At 36.7% G+C, this 22,841-nt stretch overlaps 1 protein-coding gene across 1 annotated transcript in view; it reads right to left on the bottom strand.

The window, feature by feature from the left end:
• CEP112 (centrosomal protein 112) overlaps positions 1-22,841 on the bottom strand; it is a 567,381-nt gene that overhangs the window by 536,538 nt on the left and 8,002 nt on the right. Inside the window, exons 2-4 of the mRNA XM_017855828.1 lie at positions 22,219-22,332; positions 16,771-16,961; positions 14,917-15,089 (exon numbers count right to left, since the gene is read on the bottom strand). Of these exons, the coding sequence (XP_017711317.1) occupies positions 14,917-15,089; positions 16,771-16,961; positions 22,219-22,324 (470 nt within the window). The 5' untranslated portion in view covers positions 22,325-22,332. The remainder of the gene's footprint in view (positions 1-14,916; positions 15,090-16,770; positions 16,962-22,218; positions 22,333-22,841) is intronic.

The following is a 22,841-nucleotide window of genomic DNA, read 5'->3' as shown; positions in this document are numbered from 1 at the left end:
AACTGGCTAGCCATATGCAGAAAAATGAAACTGAACCCCTTCCTTAACACCTTATACAAAAATTAACTCGAGATGGATTAAAGACTTAAACGTAAGACCTAAAACCATAAAAACCCTAAAAGAAAACCTAGGCAATATCATTCAGGACATAGGCACGGGCAAAGACTTCATGATTAAAACACCAAAAGCAACAGAAACAAAAGCCAAAATTGACAAATGGGATCTAATTAAACTAAAGAGCTTCTGCACAGCAAAAGAAACTATCATAAGACTGAACAGACAACCTACAGAATGGGAGAAAATGTTTGCAATCTATCCATCTGACACAGGACTAATATCCAGAATCTACAAGGAACTTAAAGAAATTTACAAAAAAAAAAAAATCATCCAAAAGTGGGCAAAGGATATGAATAGACACTTCTAAAAAGATGACATTTATGCAGCCAACAAACATACAGAAAAAAAAAAGCTCATCATCACTGGTCATTAGAGAAATGCAAATCAAAACCACAATGAGATACCATCTCACACCAGTTAGAATGGCAATCACTAAAAAGTCAAGAAACAACAGATGCTGGGGAGGATGTGGAGAAATAGGAACGCTTTTACACTGTTGTTGGGAGTGTAAATTAGTTCAACCACTGTGGAAGACAGTGTGGAAATTCCTCAAGGATCTAGAATCAAAAATACCATTTGACACAGTAATCTTATTACTGGGTATATACCCAAAGGATTATAAGTCATTCTACTATAAAGACACATGCACACGTATGTTTGTTTCTGCACTGTTCACAATAGCACAGATTTGGAACCAACCCAAACACCCATCAATAATAGACCGGATAAAGAAAATATGGCACATATACACCATGGAATACAATGCAGCCATAAAAAAAGGATGAGTTCATGTCCTTTTCAGGGACATGGATGAAGTTGGAAACCATCATTTTTAGCAAACTAACACAAGAACAGAAAACCAAACACCGCATGTTCTCACTCATAAGTGGGAGTTGAACATGAGAACACATGAACACAGGGAGGGGAACATCATACACTAGGGCCTGTTGGGGGGTTGGGGGCTGGGGGAGGGATTGCATTAGGAGAAATACCTAATGTAGATGATGGGTTGATGGGTGCGGCAAACTACCATGGCATGTGTACATCTATGTAACAAACCTGCACATTCTGCACATGTATCCCAGAACTTAAAGTATGTTTTAAAAAAAAGAATAAAAAATCTCTGTATGAATTTTAAAATAAGTAAATAAGTGAATACATATCACATTACACTGTAAAAAACCTTAAAGTATAATTTTAAAAAAAAATCAGACACAGAACTGTGAGTCAATAAATTCTGTACATTACAAATTACCTAATCTCAGGTATTTTCTTACAGCAGCAGGAAATGGACCAAGACACAAGTGAAAGTGAAAATGCAAGCCAGAGAGTGAAAAAAGATATTTGCAATACATATATTCAACAAAGAATTAGTATCCAGAATATATAAAGACAAATCAACAGTGAAAAGATAGACAAACCATTTTTTCCATACTTAAAAAAGATCAAAGACTCAACCAGAAACTTCATATAAGAGGCTATCCAAATGGTCAATAAACATTTAAAAAAGATCTTGATATCGTTAGTCATGAGGGAAAATGCAAATTCAAACTATACATCTGCCATACCAGAATTGCTAAAATCATAAAAAACTTACAAACTGAGTTTCAGCAAGGATGAAGAGCCACGGGAACTTTCAGTCTTGCTAGTGGAAATGTAAACTGGTACAACCACTTTGAAAAACTTTATCAGCAGTGTCTACTATGATTACACTTCTAAGTCAACACTCAAAAAAATGTGTATACTTGTGTACTAAGAGACCCGTAAAAGAGTATACACAGTACAATCACTTGTAATGTCAAAAACCAAAGTACAATGGATATATAAATTGTGATATATTCATACAACAATTTTAAAAATCCATTGCTAAATGCAACAACATGGATCAATCTCACAACATAATGCTGAGCAAAAGAAGACAGAAACAAAATGCTTTATGAATCAAAAACAATGAAAACAAATCTATGTTGACATAATACAGAATAGTGGTTCCTTCTTCAAGAGGTGATAAATGACAGGGAGAGAGCAAGAAAGAGTTTCTCGGGAGGTAGCTATATTCTCTATCTTGACCTGGAAGGAGATTTCATGGATATATACATTTTGTAAAACTTCATCAAGATTTACACTTTGATGTGTCTTGTATGTGTGTTACATTTTAAGTTTGCCAAAAGACAAAGAATGAACTATAGCTATATTTATTAACATGGATACATCTGAAAAATCTGATGAGTGAAAGGAGCAAGTCTCAAAATAATAGATACAATATAATTCTACTTATATGAAATTCAAAATAAAGAGAGAGGTAAATAACCGATTAACACAAAATACAGGACAGTGATTTCCTCTCAAACAAAGGGAAGAAGAGGCAATCGGAGAAGGGTACCCAGCGGTCTTCTGGAGAAATGTAATATACTATTTATTGGCAAGGTGGAAAGTATAGAAATATTTATCTTCTAGTGGCTCTTTAAACTGTACCCGTGCACTGTACACATTTTTTGTATGCATGTTATGTTTCACAGCTATAAAAAATTTTAAAAGCGGCCAGGCGCAGTGGCTCATGCCTGTGATCCCAGCACTTTGGGAGGCCGAGATGGGCGGATCACAAGGTCAGGAGATCGAGACCATCCTGGCTAACACGCTGAAACCCCATCTCTACTAAAAATACAAAAAATTAGCCAGGCATGGTGGTGGGCGCCTGTAGTCCCAGTTACTCGGGAGGCTGAGGCAGGAGAGTGGCATAAACCCAGGAGGCGGAGCTTGCAGTGAGCTGAGATCTGGCCACTGCACTCCAGCCTGGATGACAGAGCAAGACTCCGTCTCAAAAAAAAAAAAAAAAAAAAAAATTTTAAAAGCAATACAACTACTGAATTATAAATTATCAGAAAACCAAAATGAGAACTTCTGATTTCCTGTGTTTTCATTCATCTGAGCAGCAGGTAATATTGTTTTTTACCATTTGCAGAACAGTCTTCTTTGGGTATATTACTAAATATTCTTATGAAACATAAAAATAAATAACAATAATCCAGTAAAGTATCAAATAATGCTGAAAATTAAAAAATGAAAATAACTTCCAATGATCCACAACATATTTACATTAATTTTTCAAAAAGAACTTTATTAGAAAGAAAAAGAAAACTAAATGAAAAACATAAGATGCTTACCAAAACTAGAAAAAGGTGAGCATAGATCCATAATCACTTTAAGACTTCATATTTCCAACTACTTACTTTAAAATGACACACTTGATTTTAAAACTTAAAAATAAAAACCAAATTTAAAAAATAGGACATTTAAATCATTGTTTATTAATATATCTCTGACTTAGAATACTCAATATTTATATTTCATTAAAATTAAATGTTAAAATATAAGCTTACTGTTATCCATTTTTGTTTATTAAAAAGGACAACCCAAACTGTTCAATATTACCTGACGAAGAGAAACTTGTTTGTGAAATTAAAAGATGTTATTACAGGCCGGGCGTGGTGGCTCACGCCTGTAATCCCAGCACTTTGGGAGACCAAGGCAGGCGGATCACAAGGTCAGGAGATCGAGACCATCCTGGCTAACATGGTGAAACCCCATCTCTACTAAAAATACAAAAAATTAGCCGGGCATGGTGGCGGGCACCTGTAGTCCCAACTACTCGGGAGGCTGAGGCAGGAGAATGGCGTGAACCCGGGAGGCAGAGCTTGCAGTGAGCCAAGACTGCACCACTGCACTCCAGCCTGCAGCCTGGGCGACAGAGCGAGACTCCGTCTCAAAAAAAAATAACAATAAAATAAATAAAATAAAATAAAAAGATGTTATTACAAAGCCTCATTCATTAAAAGAAAGAAAAAAAGAAATGTGACTAAATTGTCAGAAAGTTCTCTTGGGGAGAAAAAAGCCTAAGAGAAATAATGGCCTAAGGACCATTATTTTCAAAGCTGCTCCATCCCAGTTACAAATAGTTGCCACTGCCTCATCTTAGTAAACACCTAAGAGTGACATTTAATTAGCACATTAATGTTGAAAATTAATGAGAAACTAAGTGGTTTTATATGTGTGAAATGTTATATTTTACTGAGTACTCTAAGAAGCAGTTTTTGCTTCTCATTTATGTAGCAGTCCTATTTCTAGAGTACAAGGTTAAGTGTCTATCAGCAAGTGTCCACTGTATAAAAGATTGTCAAATTAGTCAGATTTGGCCAGGCACAGAGGCTCACACCTATAATCCCAGCACTTCGGGAGGCCAAGGCAGGAGGATCATTTGAGGTCAGGAGTCAGAGCCCACCCTGGCCAACATAGCGAGACCCCGTCTCTACTAAAAATACAAAAAATTAGCTGGGCAGGCACCTGTAATACCAGCTACTCAGGAGGCTGAGGCAGGAGAATCACTTGAACCCGGGAGGCAGAGGTTGCAGTGAGCCAAGATCGTGCCGCTGCACTCCAGCCTGGGCAACAGAGCAAGACTCCATCTCAAAAAAAAAAAAAAAAAAAAAAAGGCCAGCATGGTGGTTCACACCTGTAATCCCAGCACTTTGGGAGGCCGAGGCCGGTGGATCACGAGGTCAGGAGTTCAAGACCAGCCTGGCCAAGATGGTGAAACCCCATCTCTACTAAAAATACAAAAATTAGCCAGGCATGGTGGCAGGCACCTGTAATCCCAGCTACTCAGGAGGCTGAGGCAGAGAAATGCTTGAACCCAGAAGGCAGAGGTTGCAGTAAGCCGAAATCACACCACTGCGCTTCAGCCTGGGCGACAAAGCAAGACTCTATCTCAAAAAATTAAAAAAATAAAAAATACATATGTGTGTGTGTGTGTGTGTGTGTGTGTGTGTGTGTGTTTATTAACAGTTTTGTTAGTAGGAGCTCCTCTGACAGTGGAAATTGACCAAGAGAAGAGCAACTAGATGTTGATCATGGGTGATCATCACCAAAAAAGAGAGCCGCCCATGAAATGCAAGTAAGCACAGAAGAAAGGTCTCCCATGTGGCACAGCCAGTTTCTATGCACCAGCTCCCAAGCCCTAGTCCCCATCTCCACCCCACAACCCCCCGGAGACAGAGAACAGGCCACCAGCTTTCCATCTGGTCAGTCAGGTTTTGCAGTGGCCAAGCAGAAGATTCAGATCTGGTACTGTTCTGCCCAACACAGTAGCCCCTAATCACATGTGGCTATTTAAGTTAATTGAAATTAGAAATTCAGTTCTTCAATCACACCAGCCACATTTCAACTGCTCAACAGTCACATGTACTGGTGGCTACCGTATTGGACAGCGCTGCCTATAGAACATTACCGTCAGAAACTTCTATTGAACAGCACTGCTGTAGAACACATATTTGCCCATACATTGGGATTATTCACAAATAAAATGAATGTACTTTTGGCAGGTAATATTTAAGAAGGTTTTACTAAGAAGGAAAGGTATTGATTGACTCCCTGATAAATTCACCCAACAATCTCAGCAGGAGCAATTTATAATGTTAATATCATTTACATATAAAATGGAGCTTACAAAGTAAAAGATTCTTTTGCATCCACAGACTAAAAAATTAAATCAATATTTTAAAGCAAAAAATGTTTTCTCACATAGATTGGTTTTCATTATACTTGATCACCATCTGCTGGCCATGTTATTAAACTGCACACACAAATGAAATGTTCGCTATATTGGGATAAGACATACAGAATCCCAGCTTTTTACCACAATGCATTCCCGGAAAACCACATCATAAAGAGGATCATTGTAAAGCAAGTCACATTTTCCATAAAGGCAGGACCATAATTAGAATCTTCATTCCAAACTCAAATCTAGCATCAAATAACCCCTGGCAAAATCTCATTAAAGCAAAGATGTAAAAACTATAGTCCTCTATAATTATTTAAAATAGAATAATTACTCTCCAAGTTCTTTCTTATAGGTATGAACACATGCATTATTTAGATGACCCAATAGGAGTTAAAAGATAAATATAATTTATATAAAGTTAGCCTAAATCCGATATGGTAAAAATAGTAGGTAGTTAATAATTATTTGCACTCTCCTAGAAATCCTAAGCAATCTGGTGGAGGCTCCTAATAAAATGGCACCGAAAGAAATCTAATTAAATGCCTTATTTTTCATCAATAAACTCCTCTCAAATAAGCAGAAACGATGTGTTTCTTCCACTTAAAAGCAGCATTTAAAGGTCAGGGTTTATTTAACATTACTCCTCTTCACCCTACCATAACTTTCAATCAAAGTTTTCAGTAAAAATAATAAGTGCTATCAAATCATTTTTTTAAGTCTTTCCCTATCCCAGAACCTAACTGCACTTTGGTAATAAGCCACCAGACCACACATACTTCACTGAAAAGACATAAAATAATTACAAGCCATTAACGAGAAGCTTCAAAATATTTTTGACAGAATTGTAAGACAAGAATACAACCTATTACCTTTGTGTTCTGTCTTTGAGATAAAGCATGAAGAGTATACAGCTGATGTGAACTAAAATCAAAACGTTAGTTACCGGCCAAGCACAGTGGCTTACACCTGTTATCCCAGCACTTTGGGAGGCCAAGGGAGGTGGATCACCTGAGGTCAGGAGTTCGAGACCAGCCTAGGCAACATGATGAAACCCCGTGTCTACTAAAAATACAAAAAAAAATTAGCCAGGTGTGGTGGCACATGCCTGTAATCCCACCTACTCACGAGGTTGAGGCAGAAGAATCGATTGAACCCGGGAGGCAGAGCTTGCAGTGAGCCAAGATCATGCCACTGCACTCCAGCCTGGGTGACAGAGCAAGACTCCATCTCAAAAAAAAACAAAAACAAATTAGTTACTTAGGCAGCTTCAAATATATGGCGTGAAAAAATGTAAACAATTAGGCCAGCCACTCTGTATTCCATCTATCCTTGAAAAAGAGGCTTGTTATGTTGTTTAAATAAAGATTCTTATAAAGTCTCTTAAAATACAATTACCATTCTTTATTTTGATATTGTGCAGGGTTCACACTTAAAATCATAACTTTTCTGCATAGTCATAATTTATTTTTCTCAGGGAATACAAAATTACTTTTAGTAACCGAAAATAATTAATGACCAACGGACTTTAAGATAATACCCTTTGGGAGGATTAGTAATCAGAGAAGCAAAAGAATGGTCAAACAATCTAACAAGCAAGGCGCTGATGAACTATTACAATAGCGATCACCATACCAGCGATGACGGCGACCGCAGCAGCTAACTCTTAACAGGCCCTCTGTCAAGGGCTCTACATGCCTTATTTCACTTCGTCCTTACAACTCCATTTGTAAATGGAGATAGTGGTAGTACCAACCCCGAAGTTAGTACTACCACTATCTCCATTTACAAATGATGAAACTGGGGTTTAGAGAAATTAAGTAATTTGCCTGAGGACAGATGGTTGCCAAGTGTCCGAAGTGGAATGTGAACAAAGGCAAACTGCTTCCTTTCAGCTTAACCTAGAAATAACCAAGAACAAAGGTATAGCTGCCCAAGATTGCTGATGCAGCTCAAGTGGGAAAAAACAGATAAAACTAAAATTTCCATATTGGCTGCATGTACTTATGCCTACATGATACACTAGAAAGAACATGGGTGTGAAATCATAAGGCCCTGCATTCCAATATTGGATCCATACTGGAAGTCACTGGACTTTCCTGAAGCTGTTACCTCATCTATAAATACAAAAGGGCAATGATATCAACCTCACTGGACTGTAGAGAGGATTCAATTAGATGATTTGGAAAAGATTTCTAGAACAGTACCTAGCATACAGTAGGAGATCCATAAATGGTATGACTTGCCCTACTTGGCCTCTGCTTTCAGAAATTAAAAATACAAGTGGAATCCACAAACGTTTATTTACTAGAAATTTTTTTCATTTTAATGTTTAAATGTGTATATATTTCTTATACAAATTTATTAATTTGCAAGGTGTATGCACAAACATTTTACGAAGATGATATTTCAGAAGGCAACTGGACAGTATCTATCAAAATGTAAGAGTGTGATTATTAGAAATACCACAGGCACTTTGTTTAAAAAAGAACGTTTTTAAATGTACACTCCAAACTGGCCCCAATCCCTAAAGCTAACCACCTTTCACAGTTTCATGTGTGGTACCCAGAAAGATTCCATGCACACGAACACATATGTATCCATAGAGTCTCTAAAACACATATACACAAACACAAGTGGAAGCTTCCTATAGTTTATGTACTTCTTTTTAACTTCATCCTATTAGATCTCACCATAATGCATATATATTCATATATATATTTGTGTATATATATTTATATATATACAAATCTACGTGTATATATGTGTGTGTGTGTGTGTGTGTATACATATTTTAACCATTGCACAAGGTGTTGATCCAACTAATAACCCCACCAACAAAGCAATTTCTCATCTAAGAATCCATAATAGCCCAAAACACATGCAGGCATATAAAAATCATTCTTGGTATTCTAATTGATAATTTGGCATCTTGAAATCATGGACCAAACTAACAGCCAAAGTTGTTCACATCCTTACCATCCCTGTCTTTTTGTGGGCACTTGGAAATTATATTACAAACCCTCCAACTACAAATCCCAACATCAGTGTTTCACTTTCTATCCAATAGGGAACATCCCACCACTATATAAAAAGGCTCTCTCCCATACTTCTCCTTGCTCCTTCTGCCTCCTGACCAACACTCGTGCTTCTCCACCTGGCCTGCATGGTGTGGCATGCCTCCCTCCTCTTGGAAACTGTGAGAAACAAATTCTTCTTTCAAAGGCAACTTGTCTCTGTGTCTGTCATCGTATAATATCTGATTAAAACAAACCCTGGGTGCCTTTTTTTTTTTTTTTTTGAGATGGAGTCTCGCTCAGTCACCCAGGCTGGAGTGCAGTGGCACGATCTCAGCTCGCTGCAAGCTCCGCCTCCCGGGTTCACGCCATTCTCCTGCCTCAGCCTCCCAAGTAGTTGGGACTACAGGCACCCACCGCCACGCCTGGTTAATCTTTTGCATTTTTAGTAGAGACGGGGTTTCACCGTGTTAGCTATGATGGTCTCGATCTCCTGACCTCATGATCCACCCGCCTCGGCCTCCCAAAGTGCTGGGATTACAGGCGTGAGCCACCACGCCTGGCTGGGTGCATTTTTAAATAAGGGGCATGATTATGTATTACTAGGATGTTAACTCATCCATTCTTTATAACAATAAAAAAATTAAAAGCAGAAGAGACAGGTTAAATTATAGTATATCCACATTACGGATTATCTGCAATTTAAAAGTCCACATGATACGGGTTTAAGACAAAGCTGAGTAAAAAAAAGAGCAAGTCTCAGAACAGTACGTACAGTATGAGTCAATTTGTAATTTTTTTGTTTTTGGTTTGAGATGGAGTCTCGCTCTGTCACCCAGGCTGCAGTGCAGTGGTACAATATCAGCTTACTGCATCCTTCGCCTCCCAGGTTCAAGCGATTCTCCTGCCTCGGCCTCCTAAGTACCTGGGACTACAGGCACCCACCACCATGCCCAGCTAATTTTTTGTATTTTTAGTAGAGACGGGGTTTCACCATATTCGCCAAGCTGGTCTCGAACTCCTGACCTTGTGATGCGCCCACCTTTCCCTCCCAAAGTGCTAGGATTACAAGTGTGAGCCACCGTGCCTGGCCTGTAATTTCTTAATTATATAGGTGTGGATGTCTATTGTAAAATGATATGCACAAAATTGTTAATGGTGATTACCACTCAAAAGGAAAGTGGGATAGAGAAGACACAGAGAGAAGGATTGTGACTTTTTACTCTAAATATTTCTATACTGAGGTTTTTATAAACATGTATTATATATAGAGATTGCATAATTTTCTAAAATGAGGATAAAGACTGTACTAGTCATCTATTGCTGTATAACAAATTGTTACAAATTTAACAGCTTTAAACAACACACATAAATTTTCTCATGTTTCTGCAGGTCAGAAGTCAAGGCACAGCTGAACTAGGTCCTCTGCTTAGGGCCACAAAAGGCTGCAATCATGATTGGACTAGGCCTGGGTTCTGATCTAGAAGCTCAACTAGGGAAGGATTCACTTCCCAACTCATGTGGATGTCAGCAGCATTCAGTTCCTTACGACTATCTGATTCATGTATGATTCATGGCAGCTGCTTCTTCCAAAGCCAGCAATGGGAATGACAGCAAGTCTACTAGCAAGATGAAGTAATATAATCCTGGGAATAATATCCCATTACCATTGCCATAATCTACTGATTAGAAGCAAGTCATGGGTCCTGCCCACACTCAAGGGGAGGAGATTATATAAGGGTATGAACCCCAGAAGGAGGATCATGAAGACCACTATCAAGACAATTAAGGTCTTTACCAGACCTCCATGTTAAGTATTTGAAGGCTGATCAGAAAGATAATATATATTGATATAGCTCATGATTGTAGATCTAAATGAAATTAACCAAACTATACATGCATGAGGTCTAAGTCTATGGTCTCCTTAGTAACATTTTCTAAAGTCATGCTCCAAACTCAAATATAACTAAAATATTTCACTGTCTAGAAAATAGGCAGATAGGCCAGGCATGGTGGTTCATGCCTGTAATCCCAGCACTTTGGGAGACCAAGGTGGGCACATCACTTAAGGTCAGGAGTTCAACACCTGGCCAACATGGTGAAACCATGTCTCTACTAAACACAAAAATTAGCCAGGCATGGTGGTGCATGCCTGTAATCCCAGCTACTCTGGAGGCTGAGGAAGCAGAATTGCCTGAACCTAGGAGGTGGAGGTTACAGTGAGCCAAGACTGTGTCACTGCACTCTAGCCTGGGTGACAGAGTAAGACTCCATCTCGAAAAAAAAAAAGAAAAAAGAAAAAGAAAAGAAAATAGGCAGATATTTGACATAAAAATGCAGTAACAGATATATAATAGCAATGCTATACATAGAAAATATGGGTAATAAGATTATCTTAAACCAAGAAATATGAAAAATGAAAGCAAAGAAGAGAACCAGGACAGGACTATTAGTTAAGTGTTGAAGCTGTTTGGTGTGAAATGCTAAGTACACTAGTATATGATGTATACTGGTGGAAAAAATAAAGCGTGAGAATAAGCCAGACAGAATATGACCTTACCATACTTCTAACAAGTTAGGAACAAGGCTATATACCATATCCTACAGGAAGAATAAAAGTAAAGGAAAGGTGCCATCTCTACTGAATAGGGAGTCCTAACAAAAAGGCTTCAAAAGGACTCTGCATCTTTAATAATATAAAAAGGCTAGGACACAAACAGCATAATCTAAAATGCCATTAGAAATACTTCACATACAAAAAGGTCTAAGTAAAGCAGGATTTTATAAAGTGATCAAAAAAGAAACACTAAGGGGGAAAAATCTTTTAAGATTAAAGAGGTTTTTCAAAGGACAAGTTGAAGTGGCTGTAAAATTTATGAGGCAGCACTAAACTTCAGTTCTAAGTAACAATAAATTATTCACTATAAAAACATACATGTGTCAAATATTATAAGCCTCTTAAACTTTTTAAAACAATTTCTTGCAGAACTGATTAGATATATTAGGTCAAGATTAGCAGACACTAACTTTTTCATTAGCACACTATGATCACTCAGAGTAAAGGAGCAAATTTAGAAAAGAAATAAGAAGACAGAACCATCAATAGCCGATACACTACCACATTGTTCTGATGTCACACATGATACATATTTCACCTTAAAATCAGTTTTCTTGGCTTTAGCTAAAGTAAATGTTATTTTAAATGCCTTCATGTATGTAAAACTACAAATATCTGTTAACTAATGTAAATCAAATTGAAATTTTAAAAATAACCAAGTTAAAACTATTAAACTAAAAGAAACATGATACCCTGAGATCTTCTGTTTTGGCAGCCCTAATTGACCTTAGTGATTCTGACATTTGACAGATGATATTTTAAGCATGTCCTTTCCAGCTCTTTCATTGTCATATTCCTCACAGTGTGTGAAAGCAATCGCTATAACCTACATCCAAGTTTCCCTCCACGTTTTCTAAAATTTACGCTTCCCTCAACGTTTTCTGAAATGTTAAAAAGAAAAAAAAATCCTTTTAGGCCATTTCCTCTGCCACAATATACCCGTCTCAAAGGGATTTTGTACAGATTAAATATGTGGCAGTGTCTAACTCAATCTACTCATTCATGCATGCATTCACTCTTGAATATAGACAAGGAATTCCTAACACGTTCCTGCCCAGTGCTAGAGGCTGGAAATATAGCAAATACAGCAAACAGCAAAAACACAAGTTCCTACCTCATGAAATGTACAGTCTAGCACACAGGATAGATAGTAAGCCTCTACGCATAGGATGAAGGCAGCAAAGAAACACAGAGTACTAACGGAGTAAATAATGGGGTCACCTAAATTGCCCTGGGATATGAGATAAGGCTTTTTCCATGCTGCGATCTCTGAAGGATGGGTGGACTCACCAGGGTCACAAGAGTGCCTGCCTTTCCCATTACTTATTATATAACCGACAACGAATGCCTCATACTCTAGCGATCCTTTTGCACTAAAATGTCATTTAATAATAGGTGACCAACAAAGAGAATTAAGCTATTTTTTACAATTCTGGGGATTTTACTATGGTTTCATTTCTCAAAAAAGTCAATGAGTAACAGGTGAAGGATATTCTCATTGTATTTTCTCAAACTTTATCCTGTGTTCCAAAGAAGAAAAAAATCTATTCACCTGGACTCCCTGGAAATCTCAAGTCTATTTCCTATCCTGAACGCTTCTCTTGTACACACCTGAATCCTTGCAAATATTTCCATGACTACGCATAGCCACTGCATTCAAACTATCCATGCGCTCATCTCTCTCCCCCACTCATCTAAAGCAGTGGTTATAAATCAAATGTCCGGAGGACTTAACAGATGAGTGATTTACTGCCAGATATAAGGATATCCTTCACTTCTAGAAAGACATAGTGTCTGTCTCTCCCCTTCTGTTTTTTGTTCACAGATGAGGTCTCACTCTATTGCTCAGCCTGGCCTCACACTCCAGGGCCCAAGCTATCCTTCTGCTTCCACCTCTTGAATAGCTAGGACCAGAGGCACAGCGGTGCCCAACCCTCTCCCCTTCTTAAATCACAAGGTCCCTGTTTCCTACCTTTCTTCTTTCACTTGATAGAACATAAAAATAGAAAAACAAATACTTCATTTTCCTCTTAACCTTACTTAAAGAGGAAAAAAAAAAAACTCAAGCTCAATAACAGATGCAATAGACATCAAATTTGGTGTCAGGAATTAGCAGGAAATCGTGAAGGCGTACACTAAGAGGGGTAACCAAGTACTACTTAGCTCCAACCTAGGGCTGTCTCCTGGAAAGATTTCTAGGTGTCTAGTTTTAAAGAGAAGCCGGAAAGTTGGACTTTTATATGAAATCCCCCAAATGTTAATTTTGACAACTCAGTTAAAATTGTTAAAGACACTGTTGAAGTCCAACAAAACAAATCTACGATTCATTCAGTCCTGGAAGATCACAAATTTTCAAACTATGCTCTAAGCTCTAAGATACAGGAAACTACTTTAGTTCACCTTTATACCGTAAACTCCACATTCATTACATCTAGAAAGGAACCCAGAATTTAGCTGGACTCTTAGCAGATATTTTGGCAAACAACTGATGTCTTTTGCAGCAAAACTAAGAATTATATTTTCTTTGTATACAGACCACACTCTCTTTATACCTCCATATAAAGAGATTGCTTCGAAGGCTACAAAAATTCTACAATTATACCTCTTCTAATTGTAATTCTCCTAGGAATGTAAAATAAGTATTTTAACACCACACTTCCTACAGACTAATCTATTCGTTTCTTTTTACTCTTCTGAACATGCCCTTAATTATTTCACCTCTTCCTTTTTGCCTCCCCTTTCTGTTTCTCCTTTCTACTGAAATAATTTCATATGGACTGGATCTCTCGCTTTTGTTTATCTTTTTCGACCATGATATCTCAGGTCTGAAAAACATATAAACAGACTACATCAGCTGTAGAGACATTTCAAATTACTAATAACATTTCTAGATCTGTTTAACGAATAAACCAAAAAAATTATAGTGGACAAGAAAGATTATACTGTTAACAGAAACAGATTTCTAAAATTAAAATTACCAAGAGAATGATGAGGAGTGAAGTATAAAGTATGGTACATGGTAATTGACACTGTCCTATATTTTAACATTTCAAGGAATAAGGCCAAACGGAAAAGTAAAAATTTGATAAAAGTCCAAATTTAAATCTATCCCTTCCCTGAAGCCAAAAATTAGGCTACCACAATAATGGCCTTTTGGTACATTTCAAAAATTCAGAAATTTTTTTTGCACTAAAAAAACCTATTTAAGTTTAATACTCGAGTAAGAAAGCACAGTCTAATGGGGTTTATGCTTACATTCATTATACCATTAAGTGAAAACAAATATTGTTCAAGTTGGATTTGCAGGATGTTATATTTTGTTCAAGTTATTGATAATGCTTTTAATGTATGCTTGTCATAAAGGAAAATACATAATTATGTCATTTAAAGATGCTCAGGGACCACTTGTCAAGCCATCAAAAATATATATGAAGTTAATAGGTATCTATTAAATGACTAAAAATATAAAATAATCTTGAATGTGCACTTAAGGGAAAAGTAAACTACTTACTATTAAAAAAAAAAAAAAAAAGGAAAACAGAATGTATAAATCAGCTCCAAAGACAGACTAAATGATGAAACACATTCAAAATCCCATTCTCTTAGCATACCTGTAGACATCAGTTGGCGACTGTACCAAAGTGTTATCTTCTCCGGAAGAAAGTTTCCATGATTCATTTAATTTGTGTTCACTTGTCTCCAGCTCACCCAGTACCCAGGCTGGTAATCCCTCTGGGCTTGAACCTTTTGCTTGTGCTGGATTTGGTTCATCAAAATAGATGGACTGATTTTTAAAAATTAGAAAAATTATTCTTTCAAAATGTACTATAATAAAACCACTAAAATTTCCATCAAGTTTCAAGTTTGACAACAGCCTTTCCAATACTCAAATTCAATTACATTCAAACATTTAAAAAATTCAATATACAATGAATTATGAGATATTAAAATACATGAAGTGATAACATATTTACATTTTAGTTGCACTCTACTGTCTAAGAAATACAATAAACAGAAGTACATAACAGATAAATCTGATAGTAATGTTTATATTACAAAAGGAATATTAGTTAAATATGAAAAGTTAAATACAAAGTTTTTTTTTAATTATGTGCTATCTTACCTCTTTCTGTAATCACTAACTACTTTACACACACACACACACAAAAAGAAATCAGTGGGAAGAGAAACACAAAACAATGCAACCCAAGAATTAAAATTAGGAATCCCTTGACAAGATGGAAACAGCAGAGTGAAAAACCTGGGATTTAGTTCTGGTCACACTACTAACTAGCTGGGAAACCCAAGAGAGTTCTCTAAACTTTCTCATTATTATGATTTGTTAAATAAAGCCCTTCCCTTTGACTCTATGAAATTAAGTGTGAATGGGAAAACATGATACAATATACTCATATCTTCACATCTAGATGTGCTTCATAATGTTCTACCTTTACACATTTCTAAAGAAAACTCTGCATTGACTGCACACCTCTGCAACAATTCTCCCAATCCTACAGACAAAATCCTCAAGGCACTGTTCTTTAGGGAGGATGACACAAGACCCTCCACTCCATATGGGACATGCACAGAAATTTCTTTTAAATGATATAGTCATTAAAACTTTTGGCATTGTGCCACAGAAAACAGGAATTATTCTCTAATGTTCAGCATGCCACTTGACTAAACTATGCTTTAAGTAAACTGATAAAATATAAATAGTTTTAAAATACATCACACAGAATTCTGCAGTTCATGGAAAAAATACATATATATCCTAATAGCAACTACCAAACTTACCAATACCAGGTACTCCAGATCTCTCAAGTACCGGCACTCAAATGCCACACAAACCAAGGTATATTTTATGGTTACAAGGACCAGGACAGTGACAATTTATTCACCAAGCATAATCATAACTGCCTTTGCAATAAAGCTGATTTTGACAATGAAATTAAGTACAGAAAATGACTTTTAAACTCCAACTTATTACTGTCATTTTATTAGAGTAGAAAGAATTTTACAAATCACGCACTTCAACCTCTCATGAATGTTTAAATAATGTATATGAGTTTAAAACTAGAAAGTACTGAATTATATAAAATTACCATTATAATCCAGTGAAAATTAATAAAAAGTAAAGCTCAATATAAAAAATTTCATTTTCAGTTTTTTAGAAATATTATTGAATATTGAGGGATAAATAAATCAGTAAGGATACTCCTCTTATAAGCAATACATGTATTTTATCAAAGGTGGAAAAAAATGAATCAAGAACAAAAACACAATTTTAATATATTACCTAGCACATTACAACGGTAATAGTATTACCGATTCCCCAAAATGGGATGGTAACTTGATGCCTTTTGTGATAAAAAAGTGAAACTTACATATGTGTGTGTGGTATATATATTAGTATATATTATAACTATATAAGTATATAGTTATTTTGTTCGATTGATACCTACCATGTATGAAGGTAGAATTTTTAGTGTCCCGGGTTCAGGTCGGTGTGTAAAAGGGCCTTCAAGCACACCTCGTTTAAGCATATGCAATAACAATTTTGCATACAGGTTCCGATTCTTCCTCCCCACTATTCCTGCACCTGTTCCTGAAGGCTCACACAGCTTTCTAATCCAAAGAGCACACCTCTGCCGTTCTATAAATACATAAGAACTATTAGAAACTTGATTTTTTATAAAATGAAACATTCGATTACAAAGACCTATAATGGCACCTGCTTTAGTCTAAAAGAAGGACCCACAAACCTTTTCTGTTAAAGGCCAGAGAGTACATACTTTAGGCTTCACAGGCCATAGGAGCTCTGGCACAAACACGCTGCCACTGTAGTGTGAAAGCACTCAGAGACTGTAGGAAAACAAATGGCATGACTATGTTCCAATAAAACCTGACAAAAAAGACTGTGGGCAGGAGTTGGCCCATGGGCCACTGTCTGCTAACTCCTGGTCTACAATTTAATGTTATTAGGTAATTGGTTAATGAGAAAGACAAACGCAAAGAAACACTTTCACAAAAATAAAATCTCTAGATTATCATTAAAAAACTTTTTAAATTTTTAATTATTGTGAGTACACAGTAGATATATATATTTAGGCAGTACATGAGATATTTTGATACAGGCATGTAATGTATAATTATCACATCAGGATAAATGGGGTCTCTATCCATCACCTCAAGCATCTATCCTTTGTGTTATAAACAATCCAATTATACTTAGTTATTTTTAAATATGCCATTAAATTATTATTGACTGTAGTCACTCTGTTGTGCTGTCAAATACTAGGTCTTACTCACTTTATGCCTTTGTACCCATTAACCATCCCCACTTCCCTCTGTACGCATCCTTCCCAGCCTCTGGAAACCATTCTTCTCTCTATCTCCATGAGTTCAATTGTTTTAATTTTTAGCTCCCACAAATTACTGAGGATATGTGAAGATTGTCTTTCTGTGCCTAGCTTATTTCACTTAACATAATGTCCCCCAGTTCCAGCCATGTTGTTGCAAATGATAGGGTCTCCTTTTTTATGGCTGAATAGTACTCCATTGTGTACATGTACCACATTTTCTTTATCCATTTGTCTGTTGATGGACACTTACGTTGCTTCCAAATCTTGGCTATTGTGAACAGAGCTGCCACAAACATGGGAGTGCAGATATCTCTTCAATACACTAATTTCCTTTCTTTTGGGTATATAACTAGCAGTGGGACTGCTGAATCACATGGAAGCTCTATTTTCTAGTTTTTCTGAGGAACCTCAAACTCTTCTCCATAGTCACTCCACTAATTTGTATTCCAACCAAAAATGCAGGAGAGTTCCCTTTTCTCCACATCCTTGCCAGCATTTGTTATTGCCTGTCTTTGGATGAAAGTCATTTTAACTGGGATGAAATAATATCTCACTGTAGTTTTCATCTGCGTTGCTCTGATGATCAATGATGTTGAACATCTTGTCATATGCCTGTTTACCATTTGTATGTCTTCTTTTGAGAAATGTTTATTTACATCTTTTGTCCATTTTTAAATCAGATTATTTGATTTTTTTTGTATAGAGTTGTTTGAGCTCCTTATATATTCTGGTTATTCCCTTCTCAGATGAAAAGTTTGAAAAGATTTTCTCTCATTCGCTGGATTGTGTCTTCACTTTGTTGACTGTTTCCTTTGCAGAAACTTTTTAACTTAATGAGATCCCATTTGTCCATTGTCGCTTTGGTTGCCTGTGCTTTTGGAGTATTACTCAAGAAATCTTTGCCCAGACCAACATCCTGAAGATTTTCCCCAATGTTTCTTTTAGTAGTTTCCTTGTTTGAGGTCTTAGATTTCAGTCTTTAATCCATTTTTATTTTTGTATATGGTGGGAGACAGGAGTCTAGCTTCATTCTTCTGTATATGGGTATTGAAAACTTGATATCCATATACAGAAGAATGCCTTTAAAATGTTTGTATTTTGTAGTCCCAGCTACTGGGGAGGCTGAGGCAGGAGAATGGCGTGAACCCGGGAGGCGGAGCTTGCAGTGAGCTGAGATCCGGCCACTGCACTCCAGCCTGGGCGACAGAGCGAGACTGCGTCTCAAAAAAAAAAAAAAAAAAAAAAAGTTTGTATTTTTTGCTGTGAAAATTATGTAATCACAGAACAAACTCATGAAATATTGGGATTACTTTGTACAAGAAGAAAATTTAGTAAAATTCATCAGTGAAGGCATCAAGCCCAGGGCTTTTCTTTGCTGGGAGACTTTTTATAAATACATTTCTACGATAAAATTTTGTTATAATTTTGCATCTCTAAAATAATTTTAGATATATTGAAAAATCTTTCTACAATTTTAATTATGTAAACCTTGAAAGAGATAAAATGCAATCTCCGATTTATCTAAGCATTTTCAAATTACTCTAAAATTAAATCTTGAATGTTTTATTTATGAAATTCAATAATATCCAGGGAGTTGTAGCTGATCGGTTGAGGGTTTTAACATCTTTAAAAATAACTGAGCACAATTTACATGCCATTTTATAAAATAATTATTCTTTTCAAAATCTACCTAAAAATTACAGCACAGTTTAATCCACATATAAAGGTCTATATTATCTTGCCATGACACAGGACTGTTTTAGGTCTCATGAAAACTATTCTGGTAATAATTTTTTATCAGTCTAAGTCAATTTGAGGATTACATATCTAATGCAAATCATAAATCTGCTCTAATGTTTTAGTTTACCAAGGTCATATTCATTTATTGTTTCACCTACAAAAATCACTAAGACCAGATTTACTATGGTGCAAATATAATTTCAGGTTGGAAACCTATGCCTTTAAAAATTTTTGTATATTTTGCTGTGAAAATTATATAATCACAAAACAAACTTCAGGAAATATTGGGAACACCATGAACATGAAGAAAATACAAAAGTGTGGCTGGGCGTGGTGGCTCAGGCCTGTAATCCCAGCGCTTTGGGAGGCCAAGGAAAGCGGATCATGAGGTCAGGAGATCGAGACCATCCTGGCTAACACGGTGAAACCCCATCTCTACTAAAAATACAAAAAATTAGTCGGGTGTGGTGGCGGGCCCCTGTAGTCCCAGCTACTCGGGAGGCTGAGGCAGGAGAATGGCGGGAACCTGGGAGGCGGTGCTTGCAGTGAGCCGAGATGGCACCACTGCACTCCAGCCCGGGCGACAGAGTGAGACTCCGTCTCAAAAAAAAAAAACAACAACAACAACAAAAAAAACGAAAATACAAAAGTGAAACTGATAAACTTAAGTAAATAGTTCTTTAATCTACATACTTTCCACATCCCATAGCAAATTTAAATCTATATAATATTCTAATGCCCAGAATTTAGTACAATTTGGTTAATGAAAGAATGCATGCCTCTATGTAAAATAATGGGAAAACCCATTATCACAAGTAGAATTTAGCAATAAGATGTAATTTATTATTAATTTCTAGTTCTTGATTAAGATGTGAGTTTCAGATTGCTCATTATAAACTAAATAAAAGAAAGCCATGGATGTACCAATACTGACAATATGTCAAGGAATCAAAGATTACAATTAATGAATTTTATGTAGCTAAAATCTTTTTTTTTTTTTCCTTCTGAGACGGAGTCTCGCTCTGTCGCTCAGGCTGGAGTGCAGTGGCATGATCTCGGATCACTGCAAGCTCTGCCTCCCAGGTTCATGCCATTCTCCTGCCTCAGTCTCCCAAGTAGCTGGGACTACAGGCGCCCACCACCACGCCCGTCCAATTTTTTTTTATATTTTTAGTAGAGACGGCGTTTCACCATGTTAGCCAGGATGGTCTCAACCTCCTGACCTCATGATCCGCCCACCTCGGCCTCCCAAAGTACTGGGATTACAGACATGAGCCACCGCGCCTGGCCCCTAAAACCTTTTTTTTAAAGAAGATAAAATATGAGGATGGTTTGATTTGAAATACATTTACAATGAGAAATTTTAATACAAATGTTTCCTAATCAGCAAATCTAAGACAAAAAGAAAAAAAGGTAGTGAATATCAGAAGAGGATGCAATATAAAAATATCATTAGATATCATTCAAATAATCATGAACGAGTCATGGGACATGAAATATTCATTTGAAAAACAGCAGAGGAAGAAAGAAGTTAAAGCCTGACAAGGTCAAGAGAAGAAGGCAGAGGAGGAGATCTTCAAGGGAAGACCATGCAACTTACCCAGGACTGAAGGCCCTAGAACAATAGGTGACCACAGAATGCATCATTTATATATCATACTCCCTTCTCCTAACACAACTCCCTGGGATAAATACAATAGTCTCCACTTATCCATGGTTTTACTTTCCTGTTTCATTCACCCACACTCGAATGCAGTCCAAAAATAGGTGAGTACAGTACAATAAGATATTTTGAAAGAAAGAGGGAAATTACTTTCACACGATTTTTATTACAGCATATTGTTATAATTGTTCTAGCTATTGTTGTTAATCTCATACTGTACCTAATTGATAAACTACATTTAATCATCAGTGTGTATGTACAGGAAAAGACAGAGCGTATATAGGTTTTAGTACTATCAGCTGTTTCAGGCAGCCTCTGGGGGTCTTGAAACTTATTCCTCAAGATAAGGGGGGATTACTACATTTAATACTGAGTCAGTTCCTCACTGAATATAGAGTCCACTCAGACATCTCAGCGAAACAGGCAACTTGGAAAAAGTAAAAGCCATAGTTTTTTTATCTCACTCCAAACCTACCCCTCAAAAGCTACCAAGTCACATTTACCTTTACAGCCAATCTTATGCCTACTATGGCTTAGAGAATCTTCCCAGTCCCCAAAATTCTCTCCAATTGCTCTCTAGTGCCTTAAGTTACATGAAAATTCTCTAACTTGAGAAAAAGACTTTCATTCCATAATTAGAAATAACAGGCCAGGAATTGGAGACAAGATAACAACAAAACTTTATTCACACTGGATTTTGTTCTGCCAACCAATAAGCATAAAAGACCAATAGATTATTTTCTGCTTTGATAGACACAAGGGCCGGAGAACAGGAGAACAGTAGGCTCCTCCTGTCTCTGGCCCTTTCCATAGAAAGAAGAAAAATTTGCGAGAAAAATTTTCCGTACAGAAAAGAAAAAGATGTGAGAAAAAAGGTTGTAGCTAACTTTAGAGATCCATGTGCTATAAGCTCATGACATGTGAGAGGAGGCATCACAATAAGATCTTTCCACAGTTTGGCAGGACATTACCACTGAATTTCTATCTACCCTTGAACAACTCGGTGCAAACAGTCCCATGCGAATGGCAAAAATTGTTACTAGAGAAATTCAGTTTTTCTTCCATGTTGATAGCTCATTGGTTTGACTAAACAATATAAAGAAAAAAATTAATCTTAAGAATCTAATTTTCAAACATAATCTTACCTGTTCTATGGGGTAATTTTAGAACAAAGGGCTTCATATCAACCACAAAGTGATCAAATTCTGCATCCAGCTTCTCCCATTTTTCTTCTTCACTTCCCACTTCCATAATCCAATCTGTAAAATATTTTAAATCAAAATATTAAGGATACGTATGCTGAAAACTACAAAATTCTGATGAGAGAGATTTAAAAAAAAAAAACGAGATAAATATCAGTTCTCCCCAAATTGACCTGTAGATTTAATGCAATTCCAATCAAAACCCAGCCGTATTATTTGTAGAGATAAGCTTAATTCTAAAATTTACATGCACAGGTAAAGGAACTACAGAGTCCAAACAATTTTGAAAAAGTACAAAGTTGGAGAACTTATACATTACCAGATGTTAAGATGTACTCCAAAGCCACAGTAGTCAAGGCAATTGGTATTGGTGAAAGGACAGACAGATCAATGGAAAAGATCCAGAAACAGACCAAAACAAACATGAACAACTGATTTTCAACAAAGGTTCTGTCTAATTCCATTTGTGTGACACTCCAGAAAAGGCAAACAGTGTAGGCATAAAGAACAGATCAGGCCGGGCGCGGTGGCTCAAGCCTGTAATCCCAGCACTTTGGGAGGCCGAG

This window comes from Rhinopithecus bieti, unplaced genomic scaffold, assembly GCF_001698545.2.
Source record: "Rhinopithecus bieti isolate Rb0 unplaced genomic scaffold, ASM169854v2 scaffold_39870, whole genome shotgun sequence".
Classification (NCBI taxonomy): Eukaryota; Metazoa; Chordata; class Mammalia; order Primates; family Cercopithecidae; genus Rhinopithecus; species Rhinopithecus bieti.
This window is presented reverse-complemented; position numbering and strand designations above follow the sequence as displayed.